Source organism: Podarcis raffonei, chromosome 2, assembly GCF_027172205.1.
Source record: "Podarcis raffonei isolate rPodRaf1 chromosome 2, rPodRaf1.pri, whole genome shotgun sequence".
NCBI lineage: Eukaryota > Metazoa > Chordata > Lepidosauria > Squamata > Lacertidae > Podarcis > Podarcis raffonei.
Window position 1 is genome coordinate 2,625,187 of NC_070603.1, and position 26,718 is coordinate 2,651,904.

At 47.3% G+C, this 26,718-nt stretch overlaps 1 protein-coding gene across 8 annotated transcripts in view; it reads right to left on the reverse strand.

Moving 5' to 3' along the window:
- Window positions 1-26,718, reverse strand: part of NCKAP1L (NCK associated protein 1 like) — a 102,579-nt gene that overhangs the window by 22,647 nt on the left and 53,214 nt on the right. For 7 of the 8 annotated variants that reach the window (XR_008328101.1, XM_053370001.1, XM_053369983.1 and 4 more), the window contains 17 exons: window positions 26,125-26,181; window positions 24,883-24,979; window positions 23,353-23,462; window positions 22,147-22,279; window positions 21,097-21,178; window positions 19,406-19,464; window positions 16,593-16,738; window positions 14,155-14,287; window positions 13,211-13,330; window positions 10,933-11,072; window positions 7,839-7,970; window positions 4,704-4,922; window positions 3,749-3,879; window positions 2,766-2,863; window positions 1,746-1,839; window positions 1,247-1,329; window positions 122-202 (listed from right to left, as the gene is read on the reverse strand). Coding sequence is in view for 7 of the 8 variants with exons in the window: in XM_053370001.1 (XP_053225976.1) it covers window positions 122-202; window positions 1,247-1,329; window positions 1,746-1,839; window positions 2,766-2,863; window positions 3,749-3,879; window positions 4,704-4,922; window positions 7,839-7,970; window positions 10,933-11,072; window positions 13,211-13,330; window positions 14,155-14,287; window positions 16,593-16,738; window positions 19,406-19,464; window positions 21,097-21,178; window positions 22,147-22,279; window positions 23,353-23,462; window positions 24,883-24,979; window positions 26,125-26,181 (1,915 nt within the window). In the remaining variant the exon portion in view is untranslated. The remainder of the gene's footprint in view (window positions 1-121; window positions 203-1,246; window positions 1,330-1,745; window positions 1,840-2,765; window positions 2,864-3,748; window positions 3,880-4,703; window positions 4,923-7,838; window positions 7,971-10,932; window positions 11,073-13,210; window positions 13,331-14,154; window positions 14,288-16,592; window positions 16,739-19,405; window positions 19,465-21,096; window positions 21,179-22,146; window positions 22,280-23,352; window positions 23,463-24,882; window positions 24,980-26,124; window positions 26,182-26,718) is intronic. The other variant, XM_053370011.1, reaches the window with a different exon arrangement.

Consider the following 26,718-nt stretch of genomic DNA (forward strand, 5'->3'; position numbering starts at 1 on the left):
CAAGGCTACTGTCACAGTAGCATTCGGGAAGCATGCAGGAGAACTGACTCACCTGGCAGAAGCTAAGTTATATAACAGACTCTTCCCAGGCATTTTTAATACCAAATAGAGTTAAATTCACCTTTATGTCCATGTCAGGATCGACAAATTCCTTCAGGCACTCGATGGGGCCCATCAGAAAAGGGCAGTGATTGGTGAACACCTGCCAAGAGTCAGAATGCAAGAAGTGATGCAACAGAGAAGTGCTGATTCTTCTTGCTTGCTATAATGCTGTATTGCCTGCCCTTCCCATAAGTCCTGCTGCATAAAACCATTATACTTTATTGTCAGCGCTGCCCGAGGTCCCAGCTCACACAAGACCAACGCTGCTTCGTTCTTTAGTATAAAAGTCTTTATTGAAGTTCAGTTTCACTTCCACACGCGCAGCGTGCAACGCTACGTCTTTAGCCTTAGACCGCCACAGCTCCATCTGAATCTCCTCCCCCCTGACACCAGTTTAAGATTCTAGCCTTGCTCCACCTCTTCCTCTGTTCCTTCCTTCTCTGGGTCCGCCTGCTGGTCGGGGTCTCACTCTTCCTAGACTCCTCTGACGCTGAGTCCCCTGACTCTTCCCCCTCCCTCCTTCGGGCTTTAGGACCTGGCTCCCAATCCGGGTTTTCTGCTGTCCCGCGCTCCTGCACATTTGAACTTGGCGCGCGCGCGCAACCTCCCACTTTCCTTCTGACCGTTACACTTGTGTCACTGCTCCCTCTTTCGGGGAGGCTAGCTGGACCTGACCTTCCCTCCGTTTCCCCACTTTCCGATGGGGGCGTGGTCATCCCTGACTCATCTTCTCTCCCCGCTGGAGGAGAGGTTGGTCCTGACTCATGTGACTCTTCCCCCCCACTGCGCTCTGGTGGGGGAGCTGGTCCTGATCCTCCGCTGCTCCCTTGGGAGTCCCCGCTGGCCCCTTGCTTCTGGTGCGTCCCCCCTGGGACCCCCCTTGTCCTTACCATAGGCGCCCCCTTCTGGGAATCTTCTGATTCGCTGGAGAAGCTCATGGAATCTCTCGGGTCACTGTCATATTCCCCTACGCTCCCCTCGGATTCCTCTCCTCCGCTCTCTATTTGCTCACTCCCCTGTGCTTCTGCTCCTGAGCCTCTGACATTTATCATCCAGCATGATCAAAAGGAAATCAAGGAGCAGGAATGAATGCTTTTGCTCTGGGTGTGGCTGGGAATACATACACAGATTTGCGATCACTCACCTCTTGAAGGCCCTCTTGCGCCAGGGACCTGAACCACAGAATCTCCCCAATTATGGTCATCCTCTTCAAAACATTTTCGGCGGCTGTGGAGAGCACATGGTTATTGGTCCCAATTTTCTAGCAGCCACATAATTCCTGGATGTGCATAACTTGCTTGGTTAATTCTATGGAAAACAGTACAGTCCAACCCACTTTAGGACAGAAACCCCAGTAGGGATGTGTAATCTGGTTTCATTATTTGGATCTTTGAGCAGGCATTCTTACAGCGCTACATCTTCTGGAGTGTTTTCTGAACTTTACTGAGTTATACAAACCTACATTCATGAGAATTCCTTTGCCTATTTGCAATGGCTTTTTAAAAATCGCTGCTCACAAGCAGCAAAGGACTATTTCAGCTGTTGCTTCACTCCAAATTTAGCCATTCAGGTGGCTGCCTGGTGGCTTCTGGAGCAGAGAACAGAAGAACTGAGGCCGTGCGTAACCTTTGCCTGTCACCTACCAGTTAGGCGGGGTAGCAGTGTGGCCATCTGCTCTGGCTGGTAGAAGTTAGATCGGATCTGAACCAGTACATCCATATTCTCTGTCACTAGTTTCTAAAAAGAAGAAAATAAAGTTCTATCACACAGACTTTGAAAACTGGCCATACAGATGATGTCCTGACAGGGCAGCTCAGCACCAACCATGGTCCTGATGTTGTGCCTGAGTTCAAGAAATACCCCACCACCCCACACTAAGGTGGTGGTGAGAGGTGGCAAGATGCTGAGAGAGGGTGGAAGGGGAAGGAGATAGGGGCTGAGTCCAAGGGGCCAACCATGAAGGAACAGCAGCCCAGTCAGAGAGGGGATGGACACCTGTGTCTTCCCTGGCTGTCAACCCAGAGGGAAGGAGCTTGATGCTGCCACCCTTGTGGCCCCAAACACTCCCCAGCCAAGAGACGGGACTATGGTCTGCTTGGCTGTAAAGGCCCACTCACAGGAAACAGGAAATGGGTGTGGCTATGCAAGAGAATGCCATGCTGAGGAAGAAGGATCTCCAGAGCTTGTTTCAGAGTCAGAAACTAGGATGAGAAGGGACATGGTTGATAGACAACTCTCTTTTCTTCCTTCTGAGGCCTTGAGCAATTGGTTGACAACAAAGGATAGCCTTGAGTGTTCAACTGAGTGGTGCCTGATGCACCACCCTGCACACCAGGATTGTACTCTCATCAGTGGGTGACCAACTCCCTCAATCCTGTGGATCAGTCGCACAGGAGAACCCAGCGGCAGCACAGCAAACAGCAAATCAGTTGGTTCCACTGATGCATGTGAATCAACAGAGGCACAGACATACGGAAGCTCCTTTTGAGAAAAGCAGTCCAGCTCCAACCTGCCCATTCCTTCCCACAAAACACAAGGACATTTATAACACTCAGATGCTCTGTTTTAATCAGTGCCCCTGAACCACTGTTCACACGATATGTCAGAGCTGAGTTGCAGGACAGCAAATTGCAGCAAGCTCCCTTCTCCTCCTGGCTTCCTACCTTCAGCTCCACCATTTGCGAGGTGATGTGCCACATGAGGTTATCACTTAGGAACTTCATTCCGTAGGGCCCAAGGAGTTCTGCCAGGGCTCGCATCTCTGCAGAGGGAGGAAAAGGTAACCGCATACTTTGCAGACCAGCAGCAGCCACAGTGTGGCCAATTCTTTATTGCTGTTCCCTGTGGATGTCTGCCAAGTGCTGGTTCCTCTCTTGATAATGCAGGCAGCAACAGAGGCCCACGCCAGCTAGACAAACTGAGAGGCCTTGCCCACCTTTCTCTGCATTGTGCAGGACATCTCAAGCTCTCATTGGCTCCTCTCAGGACAGGTCCTTTCCTCCTCTCCTTTCAGGACAGGTCAAATCGTAACCATGAATATTTTGGCAGCCAGATAAGGATTACTCTCTGCTTCCTCCAACTTCCTGAGCTCCAGCTTCTATCCTCCTTTACTTGCTTCTCCACACCTTACTATGGATTGCTTCTTCAATTTTAAACATCCACTATAATCCACTATAATCCTGTTTGCCCAAGATAAAAAAATGGGCTTGCTAATGGATTTTGTGACTTCTACTGAGTAGCAAAGTCACAGAACCATACAATTGGAGGGGCACTCATAGACAGTTCAGTCCAACCACTGTCACAATGCAGGAATGCACAATGCAAGAGCATCATAAACAGATGCCTGTCCAAAGGAGCAAGGGAGAGCCTATCACCAATGGTTCCACTGTCAAACAGCTCTTACCGTTAAGGTTTTTCCTAAAGTAACATTAGTCCTGATGGCTAGAGCGGGAAAGAACAAGTCTTTGCTATGTGACAGGCACTTGGGTATTTGAAGAGTGAGATCATGACCCCACCCCTCTCCATTCCTGGATGAATAACCACTCATCGTGGCATCACGGTGGTCAGTCTTGTTGCCAAATTCAGCTCAAGAACCACTACTGCAACTAAGCCTTGGGTGCTCCAGACTGGGAGTGTGAGCACCTACCTGAAACATCAGAAAACTCTTCAGCACTGAAGGTCTGTTCCCCTTCTTTGGGTATACTGACAAAGGTCTGCATTGATGGGGAAAGGACAATGGAGCCCATGCTGGCTTGGCGCAAGAGTGACTCCAGGTACCTGGGAGTGACAGCAAAGGAAACAAGATATAATTTAGCTCAACAAAATGCTGCTGGAGGAGTCAGCTGATTAGCAGGTGGGGGAGGGGAGCCATGTCTATGGGAAAACCTCCTTAAACGGGACTTTGGCCCAGAGTAACAACTACCTGACACCAACCTGCCTCTCTTACTACTGCTACTGACCTTTTTTCAAAGGAGAGAGACAGAGATGACAGAGTTGAGCCATATCTGCTGAGCCTTTGTTTCCATATGCATGAGTGAGGCTGCTCAGTGCTTAGGGAAAGCTCTCTGCATATACTTAGGAGAACTCTCTTCATTAATATCTGAAATATTGGCATTTAAAGCAAATTCAGGGGCTCATCCTGGGGGGTCTTGAAACAAATTATGTCCTGCCTACTATGACAGTAAAGGTAAAGGTAAAGGTACCCCTGCCTGTACGGGCCAGTCGTGACCGACTCTGGGGTTGCGCGCCCATCTCGCTTAAGAGGCCGGGGGCCAGCGCTGTCCGCAGACACTTCCGGGTCACGTGGCCAGCATGACAAAGCTGCTCTGGCAAGCCAGCACCAGCGCAGCACACGGAAACGCCGTTTACCTTCCCGCTATAAAGCGGTACCTATTTATCTACTTGCACTTCGGGGTGCTTTCAAACTGCTAGGTGGGCAGGAGCTGGGACTGAACGATGGGAGCTCACCCCGCTGCGGGGATTCGAACCGCCGACCATACGATTGGCAAGTCCTAGGTGCTGAGGTTTTACCCACAGCGCCATCCGCGTCCCTATGACAGCACAATGCCCCAACCAGCCCCTCCATTTCCCCAGCCACATACCAGTTGGTATAGAGTGTGGTGAGGGTCTGTTCCCCACTTGCATCCAGGGGCTGGGTCTGCTGCAGAAGGACGTTGCGGAGGAGGCGCCCAGTATCCAGACCTATGCGATGCATCAGTGAAACCAGGAAAGTGGTATAGGCCTGCACACCTGCCAACGCTTCTGAGGGACGTGCCAGTTCTGGGGAGCTTGGGTTTGGCTTTGCCAGCCGCACCAAAGACCTGGGGGTGGGGATGTGAATAGTTATTGGATGTACATTGGCCAAAAGAAAAAAGCACCCCAACACCACAGCCCCTACACAGTTGGGAGCTTGATGCCATCACTCTGCCTACCTCTCAAGCTAAAGTTTCCCAATATGTAGTGCTATGTTGAATAGCTTGTTTTCTTAATGAGCACTGAGGATCAGGTGATGTTCCAGGCAAGGAAGACAGGTCATATCTACTTGGATGTTTGGGACTGAAATCTGTGCTCTACTGGCAGCGGCGGGGGGGGGGGTGCGGTAGATGGCAGTACGAGAAAAACATAAATGTAGCCAGTGAAGGAGACACAAGCCTGAGTTTTCCAACTGGCTGCCAAGAAGCAGCCATGGGGAGAACTGCAAGGACTGAATGCTGTTGCTTTGGGGGAAATAGTGGTCCTTTGAAAATTAGCAAAGTTTGAGCATCTGTTCCCCGTTGCTCAACTAATTAGCCAGCACTGAGCCCAGCCCAGCTCCTGTCAGGGTGATGAGAATATCAAGTGCTTTGCTGTGATCCTGCCAGCTCTGTTCTGGGACTTTAATCTTCGCAGCAATCACTTGATTTGCTGACTTTCTCCATACAGTTAGTCATAAGCACTTTGCCACAAAGAATGATGAAACAAAAATTAAAATATGAAAACACCTACAATACATTGTTACCCATAATGCTTCCACAAAGACAAATCAAAACAGTTTCACAACAGATACATGCTTCTTTAAAAAAGCCCTCAGTATCAAAATAACTATGTTATTACTAAGGGGAAGAGAGCACCCTAGTAGGTGTTGGTAACTGAATGGGCATTTTAAAAGAGCAGAAGAACATCCCCAGACGAAACACCCTTTGGCTTAGATGGTAAATGGCAAAAATTCTCGCCTCTGGCATGGCAGTCAAAGCCTGCTGTCAGAACCTGCTGCAAAACCGAACCTCAACAGCTTTGCTGATTAAGTTTTGTTTGTTGTTTAGTCGTTTAGTCGTGTCCGACTCTTCGTGACCCCCTGGACCAGAGCACGCCAGGCACTTCTGTCTTCCACTGCCTCCCGCAGTTTGGGCAAACTCATGGTTGTAGCTTCGAGCACACTATCCAACCATCTGTCGTCCCCTTGAAATATGAAAGTCTGCCACTGGATGGTCATCTATTAAATGAATCCTTATATCTGTGCCTTCACACATATAAAATACATAATGTTCTATTAAAAAATAAATCAATACCAACTCTTTTTGCTAACATTGTTGGGTCTGTGGCCATCTCTATAACCATTACACTATCTGTATGCATGTATATTTAAGAATATGCATACATCCATATAGCCAATAATCAATACCACATGGATAAGCTGCTATTCATCATTAACCGTATTATTTGTTGTTGTTGTTGTTGTTGTTGTTGTTGTTTAGTCGTTTAGTCGTGTCCGACTCTTCGTGACCCCATGGACCAGAGAACGCCAGGCACCTCTGTCCTCCACTGCCTCCCGCAATTTGGTCAAACTCATGCTGGTAACCTCGAAAACACTATCCAACCATCTCGTCCTCTGTCGCCCCCTTCTCCTTGTGCCCTCCATCTTTCCCAACATCAGGGTCTTTTCCAGGGAGTCTTCTCTTCTCATGAGGTGGCCAAAGTATTGGAATCTCAGCTTCAGGATCTGTCCTTCCAGTGAGCACTCAGGGCTGATTTCCTTCAGAATGGATACGTTTGATCTTCTTGCAGTCCATGGGACTCTCAAGAGTCTCCTCCAGCACCATAATTCAAAAGCATCAATTCTTCGGCGATCAGCCTTCTTTATGGTCCAGCTCTCACTTCCATACATCACTACTGGGAAAACCATAGCTTTAACTATACGAACCTTTGCTGGCAAGGTGATGTCTCTACTTTTTAAGATGCTGTCTAGGTTTGTCATTGCTTTTCTACCAAGAAGCAGGCGTCTTTTAATTTCGTGGCTGCTGTCACCATCTGCAGTCATCATGGAGCCCAAGAAAGTAAAATCTCTCACTGCCTCCATTTCTTCCCCTTCTATTTGCCAGGAGGTGATGGGACCAGTGGCCATGATCTTCGTTTTTTTGATGTTGAGCTTCAGACCATATTTTGCGCTCTCCTCTTTCACCCTCAATAAAAGGTTCTTTAATTCCTCCTCACTTTCTGCCATCAAGGTTGTGTCATCTGCATATCTGAGGTTGTTGATATTTCTTCCGGCGATCTTAATTCCGGCTAGGGATTCATCCAGCCCAGCCTTTCGCATGATGAATTCTGCATATAAGTTAAATAAGCAGGGAGACAATATACAGCCTTGTCGTACTCCTTTCTCAATTTTACCCCTTCATGGATCACTGCCTTGCCGTGGCGAAGGGGCTTGAATAACTCAGAGAAGCTATGAACTATGTCGAGCAGGGCACCCAAGATGAACAGGTCATCGTGGAGAGTTTTGACCAAACGTGATCCACCTAGAGGAGGAACCGGCAAGCCACTCCAGTATCCCTGCTAAGAAAACTCCATGGAAGAGGCAGAGGAACCGATTAAGTTAAGTTTTGCTAAATACGAGGTCAGCTAGCTCAAATTGTGAAATCTTACCAGCACATGTTCAGGAGATGCGGTCACCAGGACTGAAGCACTAAGCCAACAGAAGCAAGTGAATGGGACAGAGGATAGCAGCAGCACTTTGGGGGCAGCCAACTTAATTACACATCAGTGTAATTACACTTCAGTGTAATTAAGCAAGACTCAGGTGTTCATATCTAACAAATCCACCCCACTGTCACCTTCCTGCCTATCCCACATAATCGGCACTACTGAGCAAAAGGTGTAGCACATGCACCATAGCTGTGTACTTCTATGGCTTCTCTCGAGAACAGACCCATAATGAATAGTGCCACATCACTTCCTGCTGCGCCCCTCACGTCCTGTACCTGCTAAGGCGTGTCTCCAGCTGGCTGCTGAGGTACTCTGCTGGAGTCACGGTGTGCTCAAAGACAGCAAAACTGGTCACGTTGTTCAGGCTCCAGCAGATCTCAGTCAGCGTCAGGTGCAGCTTGTCCAGACTGGAAGTGGGGGTGGGAGAAGAGGATAGTGGGTTAGAGCAATTGATACCGGCTGCCTGGTTTGCAGGAGGCAGAGAAGTACTGGCCAGGCGAGAACCTCATCAGTCCAACTCCAGAAGCACTTCGCAGGTCAGATGTAAGAGCCAAGGACAGAAGGAGGGGCAGTAGGATACGCTGTCTTCCCATCCCCTGCTCTTCTGATCATGTCTGTTTACACACACACAATATGTATATGAAAATGCAACCTATTATAACCAAAATGCTCTATCTCTGGTCAAACAGGCCCAATTATATTGAATATTCAACATGTAGCAAGTCATTTAAAGCATAAAATGCCATTAGTTTATCGATCACCCACTTTTATCGCCTTGCCGACGTGGGGATCCAGGGCGCAGTCCTTCAATGGCTGCGCTCGTTTCTCTCTGGTCGGGGACAGAGGGTGGCGCTTGGGGGGGAATTGTCATCGCGCCACTCCTTGGTGTGTGGAGTACCTCAGGGTGCGATACTCTCCCCAATGCTTTTCAACATCTTTATGCGCCCCCTCGCCCAGCTTGTCCGGAGTTTTGGGCTGGGTTGCCATCAGTATGCCGATGACACCCAACTCTATCTGTTGATGGATGGCCATCCTGACTCGGCCCCAGACACACTGACCAGATGTCTGGAAGCTGTGGCTGGATGGTTACGTGGGAGCCGGTTGAAGCTAAATCCTTCGAAGACAGAGGTCCTGTGGCTGGGACGGGGCGATATGGGATTGGGGGGGCAACTCCCATCTCTTGCGGGGGCGCAGTTAGTGCCAGCACCGTCCGTTAAGAGTTTGGGTGTAATCTTCGACACCTCCCTTTCCATGGAGGCGCAGATTGCAGCTATAACAAAGGCAGCATTTTTCCATCTCCGCCAAGCTAAGCAGTTGGCTCCTTACCTCTCTCGCCCTGACCTAGCCACTGTGATCCATGCGACGGTCACCTCCAGACTGGATTATTGTAACTCGCTCTACGTGGGGCTGCCCTTAAGACTGACCCAGAAACTCCAACGGGTGCAGAATGCTGCGGCGAGACTCCTTACGGGGTCTTCGCTGCGAGATCACATCCATCCGGTGCTATATCAACTGCACTGGCTCCCGGTGGAGTACAGGATCAGGTTTAAGGTGCTGGTTTTAACCTTTAAAGCCCTTTACGGCCTAGGACCCTCGTACCTACGGGACCGCCTCTCCTGGTATGCCCCACAGAGAAACTTACGGTCTTCAAATAAAAACATCTTGAAGGTCCCAGGCCACAGAGAAGTTAGGCTGGCCTCAACTAGAGCCAGGGCTTTTTCGACTGTGGCTCCGACCTGGTGGAACACTCTGTCACAAGAGACTAGGGCCCTGCGGGACTTGACATCTTTCCGCAGGGCCTGCAAGACAGAGCTGTTCCGCCAGGCCTTTGGCCAGGGCACAGCCTGACTCCCTCCCTCGGCAATCTTCGCGGAGCTCTGGCCCAATGGTGGCCAGTGGCTTGAATTTAATTAATTTTATAATGAATGATTTTAGAGTGTTGTTTGTGTTGTACTTTTGTATTGTTTTATTGTTGTTAGCCGCCCTGAGCCTGGCTTCGGCTGGGGAGGGCGGGATATAAATAAAATTTATTATTATTATTATTATTTCCCAAGCCTGCACTCCACCCCAAAAACACAGAGTGTAGCTGGTTTGGGTCCTCCCATTCATTCCGTCCTCTGGTTCCCTAAGGACACCAGAATCACATCTTGCTGCCGCCATTCTAGTTCTCCCTACAGGGAAGCACCCCACCCCACAAATACACATTAGGAACTATGGATGTTCCCAGTGTCAGACTTGCACCTCACTGCTGGGAAAATTGGAGCTCATTCATTCCACCTCTGACTGGCAAGTCTCTAGTTCGAGAGACCCCGCAATGGCACCACCGTGCAGTGTTTTGTGGGAGAATATTCCACATTTTGGGGGTGGGGGCAGGATAGCTATAGGCAAGCTTTCTGCCTTGTGCAGGGGAAACATTGTCCACCTCTGGCTGCTTTAGCCTTATTTACCACTACAACTAAAATAAGACGTGATTGATCTTCTGACTTTAAAACAAACTTCAAAAAGAAGCTGGGGTGGGGGCCAGGAATGCTCCAATTTTCATTGGAGCAGCAGTTTTGGAGGACCCTCCCACATGCCCTGCATAGGAAGGTGGACAGGAAGGAACTAGGGATGTCATCCTCTCACCCTGGGTGGAAACAGTAGCCTAATTTGCAGAGAACTGCAACAACCCATTTGAGGATCCCTCCTCCACTGCAGAAAAATAACCCTTCCCCCCTGTACTGTTTTCCTGACCAAGCTTCCCCTCTCCAAAGCTGCTATTAGCCCTGCTGGGCAGGAAATACATATACCATATTATGTCTGTCTTTTATTTCTGAAATTATGAATAGCTTCAGGTCAGCAAGCAATTTCAGCCAGGGAAAAATGGTGGGAAGTTTAAACATCCCCTCTCTTGCAGCCTTTGCTTCAATAAAAAAATGGAACTGCCATGACTGCTTTTTAAGTTAAAACTCCAGAACGTAAGGAGATGTGAGAGCATGCACACAACATTTGTTTTGACCCGCCCCCTAGTTGGAGCCATAGAAACACCTTGCAAAACACCTAGGATTAATGGCATTTTCCATGCTAACCACCAGACAGATCTTTGCATGCTTGACTGGTGGGGTGGTATCATTTTAAGTGCACCCTTGGTCCTGTTTTAACCGTATGGCAGTGTTTCTCAAACTTGGGTCTCTAGCTGTTGTTGCACTACAACTCCCATCATCCCTAGCTAGCAGGACCAGTGGTTGGGGTGATGGAAGTTGTAGTCCAACAACAGTTGGAGACCCAAGTTTAAGAAACACTGCCGTAAGGCTTCAATCGTGCTGGTATGAAGAAGTCTAAGCATTAACGTTGCCCATGACGTGCTGCATGGGTTCATTGTGGCCTTACTTGGTGACCAGGCTGCGGTCTTTCCGGTGGCTCTCTGCACCAGGCTTGTCCCTCTCTGGCTCTCCCTTCTTGGACGATGCTTTTTGGGTCCTCTTGTTCCGAGCCTTGCTGATGGTGGCAGCACAGTGCTTGGGTAAGAGCTGGGAGACATAAAAGAGGCGAGGGGGTTGTGGGTGGGTGGGTGTATTAAGAAAGGGTCTGCTGCAAATCACAAGGTGTGTTGAACCAAAGGTGAAATGTTCTGGAAGGCCTGCAAACACCATCTTGGTAGTCAAGATGACCCCCAAAATAATTGGTAGTTGTTGAAATAATGAGCTTGTCTATATTTACGTTTCCTTGCTTTGATATATGCTAATTGGCTTGCTTTGATGCTGTGCTTATCTTTGGCCTTGCTTGGGATGCTGGGCTCTAAGCCGAGAGAGGGGAGAAGCTTTGGATAGCTGTCATCTATGGCTTCACCAGCCAGGTGTGATGGGAGGTTCTGGGGAAACTGACATATGTTGCTTTGCGCATAAGGCCTGTTTGCTTGGGCGCAGACATGTCATGAGGACCTCTCACTGTTGTGGTGCCCCTCCCGTGACTGTAAAGCCAGTGAGGCCCTGCACGCTGTGTTATAAGTTTACATCTTTCCTTAATAAAATGCTAGAACTGGCTATTCTGGCATTCTAGGCATCCATTTTTGGTAACCCTGCACCAAATCACTTGCACAAGCCCTCCTTGGGGTCTGTGGTTCAGAATACAAGGGTAGCAGGGGTGAGGTGGGGGTGGAGAAAAATTATTCCCTGAGCAATCCTTGCTTCAACAGCCAGGCATGGTCCCTGGTCACCAGGAATCTGTACAAGGCAGTTATTCTGATAAATCCTTTGCGGACTCCTCACTCCGGCTGCCCCCTTTTTTGCATTGTGCCTACACTCACAGTGAACTCCTCTTGCATGTGGGAGTGTTCTCTCAGTGCCAGGGAAGTGTGCAGTTTTTGCTCCTTCCCAAACTATCCAAGACTTAACAGGAGCCACTGAGAACTGAGTGAACCTCTTTCATCATAGCTACACAGCTTCATTGGCATAACTTCACCCTGGGTTCCATTCCATTAAAAGTGTGGAGGATCTCATTGCCTGGGAGAGTGCTGCCTGCTGCACTGACAGAAGATGGAAGCACTTTCCCAGAGAGAAGATGTCATCTGTCATGGGGCTTGTGCTCAGCAGATATTTTGATTTACAGTGGTACCTCGGGTTACATATGTTTCAGGTTACATACGCTTCAGGTTACAGACTCCGCTAAACCAGAAATAGTACCTGGGGTTAAGAACTTTGTGGCGCGGCAGCAGCAGGAGGCCCCATTAGCTAAAGTGGTGCTTCAGGTTAAGAACAGTTTCAGGTTAAGAACGGACCTCTGGAACGAATTAAGTATGTAACCAGAGGTACCACTGTACCCTGACAGTATTGAATTGTATTAATTATTTTAATGAATTTGTTGCTGTTGTTGTTTGCTTCGTTCATATGCAACTGTGTTTGATAATACAGTGATTGCAATGTTATGATGATTATTGTGAGCCACTCTGAGCTCAACATTTGTTATTGGAAAAGTGGAATATCAAATCATATCATATCATTCCTTTGTCCTGCCCAAGAGACTGCAACCAGGATTGTAAGATTTTAACTCTGCTTTTGATGCTTATTTGAATGTGTTCTAGAAGAGATTGGATTATCACCCTGCTATGCCAGTAAGATCAATGCTCATTCTGCAGATCAGCCAAGAACAAGTACATAACATAGGCCTCATGCAGAGAGGAAGAACAAACCAGATTCATCAAGCCAACAATCCGTGCAGTTTTTTTGTTTTTATCTGCTCTCATATGATTTTTATACCATTTTATTGTAGTTTTGCCTCTTTATGAGACATTGGATTTTACTGTGAGCTGCATTGGGTGGGAAATAAATGTAACACAATAATAAAACAGGAGGATTCAAACTTGTCATTCAAAGTGCAAGATATCTTCAAGTTTCCAAATCAGATTTTATCTACCTGGGTTTCCCTCTTTCATTCCATTTTGGCCAACCATCTTTTCTGAGTTCAACATGCCCAGGAAATGTCTGGCAAGCTGAATTAGTCATACATTCTGCCCGATCTTCCCCTGTCCCCTGCCCCATAGTGATTGCGCTATCCTATGCTGCACAGAACTCCACTAGGATACTGCCACTTTCCCCACTCTCTTCATGCCAGTCCCAGATCTGCCTCCGATGCCCGTTGCCCAGCGTCCATAAAGGAGTTGGCTTCCTACCTGCTCACTCAGGTTGCGCTGTTCAGCAGAGGCATCCAGGATACAAGTGCAAGCCTGTTTAGCCATCTCTTCCAGGAAATTGTTGCACAGACCCAAGGCACAGCTCTGCAGATGAGGATACTGAACCAGGAAAAGAAAGAAGCGCCTGAGATCTACAAGGCAGCCTTAGGTGCCATGCTTGCTGCAAGTCTCTGCTGGCTGCCCCCTCAGAGGCTGTGAGTGGGCACTTTCCTTGTTCATTGTCACAAGACAGGGTTAAAAGAAGGGTGCTCCAAAGGCCTGCTGTCACGGTAGCCTCCAGTAGTGCAAAGCTCTCTGTCCACCGACAGTGGGATTTATTCTTGAGTAAAGTGAGCATAAATCTGCAGGGCTACCAGCTTAATCCTATGCGTTTCTTAATCCAAAGAAAGGTCTGCCGTGTTCAGTAAGGCTTACTTCCTAGAAAGTTGCAGCTTAAATTAAACAAAAGTAAGGGTAGAATTCAGCGCCACACTATTATGATCTTTCCGTCAGCAAAAGCATTTCTGCTTGCCAGATGGAACAATTTCCCCTCCCCTCCCCCTGCTATTTGGGGGTTCTCCTGACCCTCTGGAGGAAATGTGAGAGAGCAGGGAAAGTCCCACTGCTTTCATGGGAGTCCTTGTACTAGTACACCAGGTTACTTGAATCTGGCCCTCTATTTTCAAACCCACACAGAATAAATTATCCAAATAATAAGCTTCATTTACATAAATGAATACAGTGGACAAAGTTCTGTTTTTCTGGTTATCTTGGTGCAGGATTTGACATTTTTATCTCAAAGTAGACCCAGCTCTGACTACAAGGCATGAAAGCCGAACTCATATAAGCCCAGTAAGGGCACTCTCAATGATTTGACACTTGGCGTCTTTGCTCTTTCAGCTCCAGCTGCTTCTCCTTGCCCTCCCCATCCCACGAATACGCACCTCCTCAGGGCACAATGGGTGGGAGGCATGGCTGAAGTCAGCACACAGAAGCGGGAAAGCAATGGAATAGCGCAACATTGATGGCTCCTCCATGGTGGATGCAAAGAGTTTCTCCAAGAGGCGCACATAGAAACTGTTAAAGGAAATGAGAAGTCATGAACCAGGGCAAGTGGGAGCAATCAATGGCACACATCAAGTTGCCTTACGCAGAGTAAGACTGTAAGTCCATCGAGCGCAGCATTGCATATAAATATTTTGGGGTGGGGAAGGAGTGTTTCCAAAAATTATGTACAAAGTACCGGTAAGTACTGTAAATAATTAAAAGTCACAAAATTTCAATCCATCAGAAAACTCAAATAAAATAATTAAGGAAGCCAGGTTCAAAGTGTGTGTATGGAATGTCAAAGTTAGCTAAAAGGGGACATGGGTTTTTAAAAGTTGAGAAACCATGGTAGGGGGGTAGGAGAGCTGGAAAAAAATTTCATGTCTGATAACCAATGCACACCTTTGGTTTCAGATAGCACATGGATAGACAAGTGTAAAAAGCCCAAGACACAAATTTTCATAGCTCTCTAGCGGATACGTGGCTCATTTACCAGAGGTAAAGTATTTAACTCTGAAAGTGTATACACTGGTACGTCGGGTTGCATACGCTTCAGGTTACATACGCTTCAGGTTACAGACTCCGCTAACCCAGAAATAGTACCTCGGGTTAAGAACTTTGCTTCAGGATGAGAACAGAAATCATGCTCCGGTGGTGCGGCAGCAGCAGGAGGCCCCATTAGCTAAAGTGGTGCTTCAGGTTAAGAACAGTTTTAGGTTAAGAACGGACCTCCGGAACGAATTAAGTACTTAACCCAAGGTACCACTGTACTCAATTCTAACCAAACTAAGTCTTCTAGGAGGCTTTTCCCTAAACACATTACTTCTGGTAAATAAACTACCATAGTCGCTAGAGGGCTGTGAAAATTTGTGTCCTGGGCTTTTTAGACTCGTCTACCCAAGTACTATCTGAATCCAAAGGGGCACATTGGTTGCCAGATGTGAAACATCTTGGCATTCTTTTCAGCTCTCCTACTCCACGATGGTCTACACTGAGGGCTCCTTCACACTTCCACTTCTCCCATGCCTAGAAAGGAAGGGTCTGGGCAGTTTCTGCTCGACCCATGCTTAGGAAGTGGTCTGAGTGGTTTTCCCCAGGCCCTGCTCCTTTCCCAGGGAAAATCCGCCCTTTAAAGTTAATCCAGAGATCACTCAAATTGCCCTTTGCTCCAACTGAGTGCCATAGAGCGGGTTTTCCCACGGAAAAGCAGCAGGAGAAGAGGAAGTGTGGATAAGCCTTGATTAGAGCAGCTCAACAGAATTTCATAGGTCATTCCCAGCCATACCTGGAGATGCCAGAGACTGAACCGGAGACCTTCTACAAGCAAGGTGGATGGTCTACCACTGAGCTATGGTTGTTCCCCATAGAAGAATAGGTGCTTCTATGTGCCAATGGGCACCAATATGAATGTGTGAACTTCAAAGGAAGTTCTCTGGTTTGAGAGAAGTCTTGCTTCTCAGTGTACACATGTTTTCGTGTCCTAAGTTTTGAAACACTGCAACCTGTTTGCCAGACATGTAAGCAGTATACACATCACCGCTCTGCTCACCAAGCCCCCTGTGTAATCCCCTCATTAAGCCCTTCCCATGCCATGCAACTACTCAGCTGGCTTTTCACCTTCCCAAGCCTGTTTCTGAACCCACTCTTCTCTCGTATTCTGCAGCCCTGCTATGCACCACTTTTCACCTTCATCCCCATGTCCATGCCTCCTCCTCCTCCCACTCCTTTTGTGCAGCCTCTCTTTCACACACACCTACAACCTTTTGCTGCAAGTATGAAGCACCCTTTTCCCCTTCTGCCCAATGATGAAGCCACCATTCTCTCCAGTTCTGCAGACCCTTTCATATCCCTGCTTTCATCCCCAATACCACCCCCATGCCTCCTGCTCCCTCCTTTTTTGCAAACACCTTTGCACCACCATTTTCATCTTTATCTCCTCCTTTTTCTTAGTCCCTTCTCCTTATTTTTCTCAACTCTCCTCAACTCACACACCCATTTCACACACTTGCTCATCACCTCCTTAGCACAATCTGAGCTGGCAACAAACAGTACCACACTGCAGCCAGGATGGTTGTGTGAATTGGCACCCTCTTTTCTTCATTCTTTATACCCAGAGAACCTGCCTATGGTGGGGCCTTTATTTTCTAACCTTCCCTTCAAAAAAACTCCCAACATTTGCCATGTAAAACCAAACCAGACAACTATGCAAATTAAATGCATTGACTGAAATATTTTATGCCAGGATGCATGTGTTCTGGTAGCCAACATGCTCCACCCTGTGTGCCCCAAATCTGCTCTGCTGTCACTATTACCTTCCTCCATGCCATATACACACCAGAATATAGAGAGGTCCGATGTCTCGACCATCAAGTCCTCCACAGAGTCCAGCATCTTAGTGTGAAAGACGATGAGATTCATCACCTTGGCAATGTCATGATTCTCCCGCAGTTGCAAGGGAGCCTTACTAACGCTGGTGTATGCCTAGTGGAAGGGGAAAAAAGATATTCCTTGGGAGAAAGAACCCATGCTCTCTGACCCTTCACCCTAAACACTGAGAGTAGCACATTGCTGTTGTTGGCATCCCTCTGTCTCGAGACAATGGGGTGTTTTTCCAGGAGCGAAGTCAAACTGCTGGAGAATCACAGCACCTGCTGTGGCTGCAGAGACCAGCAACCTGTAATTGCTGCCTTCCACATTACTTTTGCTGTGTTAGCAACACTGAAGTGACCTTTCCAGGGTGCAAGCCTGGGCAGCGTGTGTAGAGGTCCTGCCCAGACAACAAGACCTCTTGGCCTCACTGATACAGTCCAAAGGAAAGCAGAGTAACACATTTGGTACCAGCTGGACTGTAGGAGTTGCTGGAAGGAGGCATACAAAAGGCCATCCAAACATCTTAGGGACTCAAGATTTGTGTAGTTTACTCCTTAGTGTTTGCTTCTCCCAAACATGTCCCACAAGGCAGTGGGTATGGATTTTTCCTTGGGGAATCTTCTTGCAGGATTTTTCCTTGGGGTTTACTCCCGAAGCCTTTCTCATGAATGAGGATAGCCGCTGGGCAGCAGAGGTTTAGGATCAGAGTTGTTCTTCTCCTGGATGGGCTACCTTCCCAGGTTGACAAGCCCCAACAGCAAGATTGCTCTAAATTACAGAGTGACAGGGCCAATTCACATACACATGTACATCATTTGATCACACACTTGACTCTTCTCAACTGAACATGTGACTGTCTCAAATGAGCAATATTACATTTTGAGCGTTAATCAAAAACAGTAAAATTGTACGTGCAGTAATTAATCTGTGGTGGCTCATTTACACACACACGCTAATGCTAGACTCAGTCATTATGGAATATGCAGGTTCAGACCTCAGGAATGTGGAATCTACTTTTGTTATTTACTAGAACCTTGAGATCCACCAACAAGAGGCAGGTCCAAAACAGCGACTTAGCCAGGCAAACACATGTTAAGTGTTAAAGAACAGGATGCCTCTGAGCCCATGCTCATCCCAGGAATCTGTGATCAGTTCCCCAACCAAGCTCACAAGTGCTATGCAGGGGACTCCCCACTTACATGGAGGCTTCTGCATACATAAGTGGAACCATGTGAAGTGAGGAGCACCCTCTACACATCCTCTCTGCCGCTCTTTCTCCAATACATACCAAAAATACTGCATCCCAAAATATCCACAACTAGAACTGAAGCTCTGGGGCCAGCAGGAGGCTGGTGGACATGCAGGAACGCGGTGGCGGCTGCGCTACCCTGCACATCAGTTGTCAGGCAGGGAGGCTGGGCAGCCTGAGCAAAGCCCTGCTGCGCCCCCAGTCTCTTCAGGGCTTCCTCCAGCCTCACTGACATCCTCTTTGGGCCTCGGGGTGGGTCTCCTCATAAGTTATGAGGACTCTCCAGCTTTCTCCCACCATTTTCGGTTTGAATTGAATTATTTATTTCCTGGTGCCGCACATTCCTTTGACTGCACGTAAGTTGAGGGGCACCTGAACTGTACTGTACCACTCCTTTGGATATCCCCCAAAGCATTTTTTTTTTGGCAACTGAATTTAGGAAAGACTGGAGGTTTTTTAATTGTTGCCACTGTTAAGACAATGGCAGAAGTCAGAAAGCCAATCCACTACCATAGATGTACCAGATAAATCAGAATACACAAACAGAGAGAGAAACAGACAGACAGAACTTTAGCTAAAGCATCAAGAAATGCTTCTTGATGACAGGAACAGCATTTGTCAATAGAAAGGCCACCTGAGGTCTTCAAACAAAGGCTGGGCAGCCTTGATGCACCGAACAGGGATGTATATTGAAGCTGGCAAAGGCTGAAGGGCCAACAACTTAGACTTTGCATGGTTACATGTCTTTAGCCCCAGGTGAAAGCCTTCCTCTTTACACAGGCCTTTGGTCATTAAATAATCTATGGCCTGTTAGATGGGGGGGCTGTTATTTGGATTGTTATTATTATGCTATCTATTATTATGCTCTGTATTACTTTTTTTAAAATGCTCTGTAAATTATGTTCTTAATGCTCTACACTGCCCTGGCTTCTTTAGATAAAGGGTGGTATATAAATCAATCAATCAATCAAATAAATTAAAAAAAATAAAATTATGTATTTCCAGGCTAGCAGCACAGGCAAAAGACTCTTTAGCCCCTACTTACTCAGTGTGCGAACTGCAACACAGGGTTTGTCATGTCAGAGTGATTCACAGTTATACCTCATTCAGAGCCCTCCCACATGAAAGCAGCCTGGCTCCCTGGGGCATCTGCACTCTCCCAGCACCAACAACAGATAAAGCAGGAAAAGGTTTAAATACATGGGGAAGGAGGAGACTTGGGCAGCTTGTTTTGTCTGTTGTTTACCTCTTCATACCTCTCTCCTTAAGCAGCTAATTTTCCCTGCTTCTCCTCCTCCCAACTTCTAGGAAAAAATAGATTTCAAGTGGGGATAACCAAGACCAGCCAGCACTCCCCTATGTGTTTGACTGTGATCCCCTCCAGATGCCCCAGTCCCTTGGCCAAGCAGGCAGCATGCAAAGTCCTAAGAGGCAGCAAGGTCTCCCACTGCACAGGACACACAGGTCTCCACCGGCATGTGGCTGGCGCAGAAGAGGAAGGGGAGCAAATCCTGGCAAAAGAATCTTACCTGCAGCCTGAACCAGTCCAGCCGCAGCCCAGAAAATTCAAATTTCTTCTTCTCCTCAACTGCAAAGAAGAAAAGTATTTAACAGAGGCAAAGCTGCTAGAAAGAGCCACAGGGGTCTCGCCCACCATTCAAAGGCCTTACAGATGAGAAAATTTAGGAAGAAATGCTGTGGGAAGACAGGCCTCCTCCTAGAAAAATGATTTGCCTTCTGACAGCCCTTTCTAGAGGAGTTTATAAGGAGTTTAAGTACTATCCCTTTGTTCCGGGATGCAGTGGTTTCCGTTTTTACTTGCACCTACTGTGATAGGAATTTTATGGTCTTAGATATATGGCAATGTTCATAACCACACGTACATAGAACAGCACAGGAAAGCCAACCTAGAACCATTTTGATTCCTAAACTGAGCAAATGTTTCTCTGCATGGTCAAAATGGAAAAGCCTCCCCATTGTCTCTTCCTTCACAAATCCTGTCTTAATCTGTGTTTGAATAAGGGTGTGAGCCTTATCATTACAAAAGACTGCCCAGGCTCCCCAAGAAATCCAATCAAGTAACCTGCCAGACAGGAAATAAACAAAGCGACAGGAGAAAACAACATGCAAATGTTCTGTTTTAGACCGCCTTATCTGAGGGGTGGTCTTAGGTTACACCCCTTCTGTGATGAATGCATAATGTTTCTGGGGGTGGTCTTGATCTAGAGGATGGGAATTTCAAAAGTCTTTATAAGCCCTTGCACAGCATTTTCGGGGGTCCTCCTTCTTTCCTGCGAGTGAGGGGAGCACCATGTTGCAACAGATCAATAAAGATCAAGCTTACTAGCTGCTTTGCTTCTCAATATTCTCTGGTTGGCCTCTGTTATTTTCTCCTACCAATAGGGAACCTATGTAAGGACTCTATATGGGCTCTTGGATACCCCATAAGGGAAAAGGGCATATTTTTATTTACAACACTACAACCTGTCCTTATGGGATGCAGGTGGTGCTGTGGTCTAAACCACAGAGCCTCTAAGGCTTGCTGATCGGAAGGTTGGTGGTTCGAATCCCCGCCACGGGGTGAGCTCCCGTTGCTCGGTCCCTGATCCTGCCAACCTAGCAGTTTGAAAGCATGTCAAAGTGCAAGTAGATAAATAGGTACCGCTCCGGTGGGAAGGTAAACGGCGTTTCCGTGCGCTGCTCTGGTTCGCCAGAAGCGGCTTAGTCATGCTGGCCACATGGCCCAGAAGCTGTCTGCAGACAAATGCCGGCTCCCCCAGCCAGAGCGAGATGAGCATGCAACCCCAGAGTCGTCCGTGACTAACGGTCAGGGGTCCCCTTTACCTTTTACAACTTGTCCTTACACCAAACGCCAACAGCTTTGCTCTAGGCATCAGGACCCTGTCAACTCCTCGTTAGTATAGTGGTAAGTATCCCCGCTTGTCACACGGGAGACCGGGGTTCAATCCCCAATGGGGAGACCATTGACCTTTATGACTCACCAGGACCCTGTCAAATCCACACATAGCCTTGAATGTGGGTCAGCCTCCAGGGTAAACTCTCAGAAGCCAAAACCACACAATTTATGCACAACTTGCCAAATATATTCCAATCACAAAGCCTAACCCTCCCTTGGCACTCAATTTGAGTTAGTCTTGTACAGGAAGGGTTAAAATGCCCACATCCATCCATAGCAACCTCCAGCTGACACAATAATTACCTTGCTTGATGGTTAGGGATGAGAGTGAGTTCACAAAGGATGACATAATCACAGACTCCTCTTCAGGGCACACAGTCAGGTCCTGCAAGAGGCAATAGGGCTCAGAGACGGGGCCAGTGCTTTATTTGCATTTATATACAGTAGCTTGTTTGCAATGGATTTCAGTGAATGTGATTATTTAATGAATTCATGTGCCAGATTTAAACCTGTACATCCCTTGAGTGTCTTTGGGCAGTGAGGCTACTAAACTCAAGAAATGATGGCCTCAGGACAAGGATATAGTCCCAGAGTGCCCCCTTTGTTCTCTTGTATAATTTCTGGCTTGTGAATTGTGGGGAGGCCTGGGATGTTTTGTCTCCGTAGGCAAAACGTGTTGCCCCCACCCCCAGCAGATCTGGCACCTCTCCCTGCACCACCGTTGTGTCCACACTGCCACCATGACACAATGGCAGGGGTGAGGGCGTGCTAGTGCTGAGGGCAAGGGCACTGTGGTGGCAGCAACAATGGCACAGGTGAACCTGTGGCGTGGCAAATTGCTTCACCCTACTTCATGTGAGCACCTGCCTTGTGAACAGGATTCTGCTCTACAGCATCACAGCAGACTGTGTCAGGCTGCTTTATACCATGCCAGCCTGATGCCCTCCAGAATAGATGTTCTTGGACTATTGCTGAAGGGAGCTGTAATTCAAAATATCTGTAGAGGACTGGGTTGAGGAAAGCTGCTGTTTTTGCATTGTGAAGGTTCGACTAGATGAGGCTTTTAGACCCTTCCAACTCTACAATTCTTAGATTTGTCGACTCTCACTAGCAGTCTGCTCTAGTACCTGCGATCTGGGAACCTGGAGATTGCCAGGGACTATTTGCATGCAAAGCATGCACCCCTAACACTGATATATGCCTGATTTGCAGCATTTTTATCATTCTCTGTCCATTCTCTCCTTTCTCACATCTGTTTGGTACCAAGGAATCTCACTGGAATTGGGAGCTCCTAGAGACTACCACACATAATCCCACCAACCACGTCTTCCTCCTTCCTTGCAGCTCCCATACCTGGATAATGTTGCTGAGCACCTGGGCATCGAAGTGCGACAAGTACTGTACATGGTAGCGCTGGAGGATATTTTGGTGCCGTCGGACGAGGCGACGGAGCTTTTCCATCAGAAACAGCAGCTCAGCCAGGTAGCTATTGGTGAGAGGCAGAACAGAACGTTTGTTGGCTTATTTAAAACATTTGGAACCCCACCTTTCCTTATAAAAAGGCAGCTGACGAATTTTTAAAAAATGAACACAAAAAAATAGTGGGGTGAGGAAGAAAACACAGTCCCACAGTGCACCTACAGAATCATTTCAGCAGATTAATAAACCAATACAATAAATAAAGCAGCTAACTACAACCCAAATGCCTTCTTAAAAAAGGAGATTAAGACTAACTTTCAGAATGCCATTGAAGGGGGGATAGATGAGACTTTGGATGAAATATAGGGAGAGGATAGCTCGGCTGGTTAAGAGTGTGGTGCTGGTAACGCCAGTGTTGCCGGTTTGATCTCCGTATGGGCAGCTGCAAATAATCCTGCATTGCAGGGGGTTAGACTCAATGATCCCCAGGGTCCCTTCCAACGCAACAATTTTGTGATTCTATGGACTAGGTGTCCTAGTATGCTGTATGTGTGAGGTTCCCTTGGCTGTTGACACCCACAAAGACACACCTCTGACCTGCCAGCCTGGATACAATACTCCCCAAGTTCATGCCAGACGAATTTTACCTAATTCCAACAAGCATTAGCTTCTTCCCTTCCCTCCATTCTCACATGGCACTGCCCCAAAATGTGAGACCAAGGAGAACGGTTGTAATCCCCCCTTCTAGCCAGCTCTTAGGGGTACAGAAGCTGAATCCTCCTTTTCATGGGTTCACTCTGCGCTACATGGTCAAGAACTGGAGGGGGGCAAGATCCATCTGGGCTCAACATGCTGGGATCCATCTCCTCCACCCCATCTTCAAGCCGCCGCCCCCCTTTCTTGGAACCCACCCGATCAATACATGTCATAAAAAGATTTGTGGGAAAGAAAAAACGTCACACAAAGAGACATTTCAGGGGCAGGAAAATTGGACTCTAATTCTAGAACAGATGCAGACATAGAACTTTTTAATATTGGAATGTAATTATGATTTGTGTATTGGTTTTGTGTTTCAGGGTGACGTGTACATATGATGATTATTCATAAATAGTTTAAGCAAAAAAACACCCAAATCAGTACCTGTCAGTGAATTCCTCTGGGTTCTTGCTCTTGCTAACATGTTCACTGTGTCGGCAAAGCCAGGTTACCTCATCACGGCAGAACGACAAGGCCATGAAGACATAAACAGCCTGTTGTGGGGGAAAGAGGGAGAAGGGACTTTATGAGAAAAATATTCCCTCCCTTCAAATCAGTAAGGCCTGCTCAAGAAAGGGACGTTCAATATGGCCCAACACTGCACATTAACTTTTTAAAAAGCTATTCTATTCTACTTAGCCAATGTCCTTGAATTGTGTATTGCATAATGAGAAGCCTAAAACAGGGCGGGGAGGGGATCCATCATGCAAATTAATGACATTTGTTGATTGCAGCTTGGTCTGGCTTATGTTTTTCTGTGCTTCAAATTTTCCTTTTGCTACTGTAGTGATGAAGGAGAAAGGGAACACGGAAGGGGAGAGACCTGAGAGGACCACCAATATGCAAAGATGAGAAAAGCAGAAGGGTAAAAACTGGAAACATAAATACTTATGCATGGAATAGATCTACATAGATCTATAAATTCATAAATGTTCCTATACAGGATTTCTTTCCTCACACACGCCACACACACCCCCTCCTGGAAACTCTCAGTGCCATTTTCCCTCAAGCTCTGCCTGACCAGAAGAAAACCTGCTGGAAGGAAGAGAAGCAGTGGGGAGGGGGGCTGCCTTTGCCATTTAAATCGCACTTTTCATTTTACTCATGACTGGAGCAGCTGGTGGTTAAAAGATGCAACCCGCTGCATATACCAGTAGTTTGGCTTGTAGTGACTGCTGCAGATGCCCCTGGGACTGCTCAGATACATTATAAAGATAAAGCAACCAGGAAAGCTAGAAATATGATGGTTTGTTTTTAGTAAAAGCTTTGATTCTCAAGAGGCAGAAACTACATGAATTTCAGGATAAAAACAGGCACTGCTTTTTGGACAACCCTTCCTGCCCTACCCCTTTCTACTGTGGTTTTGTATGATGTCAAAAAATAAGCCACTATAGGTAAGGACCACATTCGTATCAAGCCAGACTCGAATACAAGGTCAACACAGCATTTGGCAGCAACATGGGGTAAAGGGTCCTCAGTGCTGGTGCCCCAGCTTTGGGACAGTTTCCCTGCTATGACAGGGGTCAAGACTGATGAGTTGCCAGCGTCAGCTGAAGACTTGGCTGTTCACCCAGGCTTTGCTGGAGTTTAATGTCAGGTGCATGGTTGTGATTATTCAGATTGAAATTCACTTTCTTCTGGTTCTGCACTGTTTTTATGCTGTGGTTTTATGTCAACATTTCATTATTTTAATTTGAAAATCGATCTATAATTGCTTGTTTTCAATTAACAGGTAATAAATATGTATACACACCCTTACATCTGGCTTCCTCTTCCCAGGCACACTTACACAGGCAAATGCATAGAGGCACGCGCACACACACTTACACATGCGTGTTTGTCCAGTTGCCCAACTCAAACACATCATGCATGCAAGACTGTCTTCTCCCACGTTCCCAGCTCTTGTCTACTTGCCTTTGGCCCCAAAAGCCCTGGCTCGTTGGCTAGAATGGTCTCCATCTCCCGTACAGCATTCCTCAGGAAATGGCGCCGACCTCGATGCAGCTGCCCACTGTCAAGACACCGCTGGAAGGTTCACACATGAAGAGGACAGCTGCCCCATGCCCCATCTGACACACCACAAGCAGCAGCAAATGACAATGCCCAGCTACTCAGTCAAGGTACATAGTACCCAAAGCTGGTCAAGTTATTTTGGAACTAGAGGCAGAAAATTAAAATAAAAGCACCATCATCTATTAAATGCCCTTGCATGATGCCTAGAATTGTCCACCAAATGCTCAGGCTGGGCAGACTCCTAGATGTGCTGTGCAATAGATGAGGGAGCAGGTGGATGGCAGGACCTCAGAGGGAACATGCAGGATGAGCTGCAGAAAAGTGGGGCTACCTTTCCCCCTTCTCCAAAGGAGATTTATGGTGCAATCCTTTACACGTCTATTCAGGAATTAGTCCTACTAACTTCAGTGGGGCTTCAAAGTGGGAGCAAGTGCATACGACAGTGGTGGCTAACCCCTGTTTTGGAAGTCTGATCCAGTCCTCCAAGCAGATTTTACAAGCCCTCCAAGAACCGATTGATTTTGGTAGTGGTGGCAGAAACATATATAACAAAGCAGACACAGCTAGAGGGTGGGCAGAGTTCAGTTTTTCCAATGGGGAGTCAAACTGTCCCCTTCCTGGCCACTAGATCCATCACTGGATGAGGTGAGCAGAGAGGGAGTTTGTGTCTTGACAACTTCTTTGCACAGATAGCTAATGAGGGCAAGTGTCTGTGTGTGCCTGAGCGTGTGGGATGGATACACCAAGTTTTAGCCACCTCTGCCCCTGGCCTGCTCCCCCACCCAGAAGGTTGGCCATGGCAATTGAAAGCAGCAAAATGCCAAAAAAGGTTAGTCACCCCTGATGTGCAGGACCACAGTCTTAATGGAGGACATCTAGTTTATAAGGCAAAAGGTGGCAACTTCAGTAACAAAGGGCAGCTGGTGGAATACAATGAAGAAATGGGGATGATGGGGACATGGGTCAAATGGGGCTGGGAAGCAAATTTCAGACATGAGGGGAAAGGTAAAGCTAGTGAGGCAAAGTATTAAGCAGAAGAGACCTGGTTATCTACTAGGAAAACCCTGGAGCAGACAAAGTGCAGACTTAGGCAGTAACACGGCAGACAAAGCAATGAGCAAGAAAGCAAAGGGTCGTTCCTACCTGTTTGCTACAGCGTGCTCTTTGCATTCTTTGATATCAGCTATGCGTTTTCCATAACTGTGCAGAGAGAGAGAGACACTGAGATCACAGCCAAACCCCTCCAAAACATTATGTTGTGTTCTGTCGCTTCGTCCATCCAAGCAAAGCCAACTTTGTGCAAGGACAAGTTTTCTTAAAAATTGGATGATTTTTAAAATCCAGTGGCACACTGGCAAACCCTTCACTTTAAAATGGCTACACCAAAGCTTTCTTCTCTCTTGTGATGTTTTCCAGGACAAGCTACAGCTCAGGAGCAGAGAACATACTGTACATGCAGAAGGTCAATCGAGGGCATTTGCAGATAAAGATGTCAGGAAGAAAGTATGGGAAAGGCCTGCATCTGACTCTCTGGACAGCAACTGCCAGTCACAATCAGCAGTGCTGGCCGTGAAGGAGAGAAGGTGCGACTCAATGGATGGCAACTTCATGCATACAGAGGGTGAACAAATACAAAACAGGAGGACGCTCCCACTCATAAGCACATTTATAACTTGCCTTTCCTCCAAGGAGCTCAAGGTGGTATGCACAGCCCTTCATCAACCCTCACCCCCATTT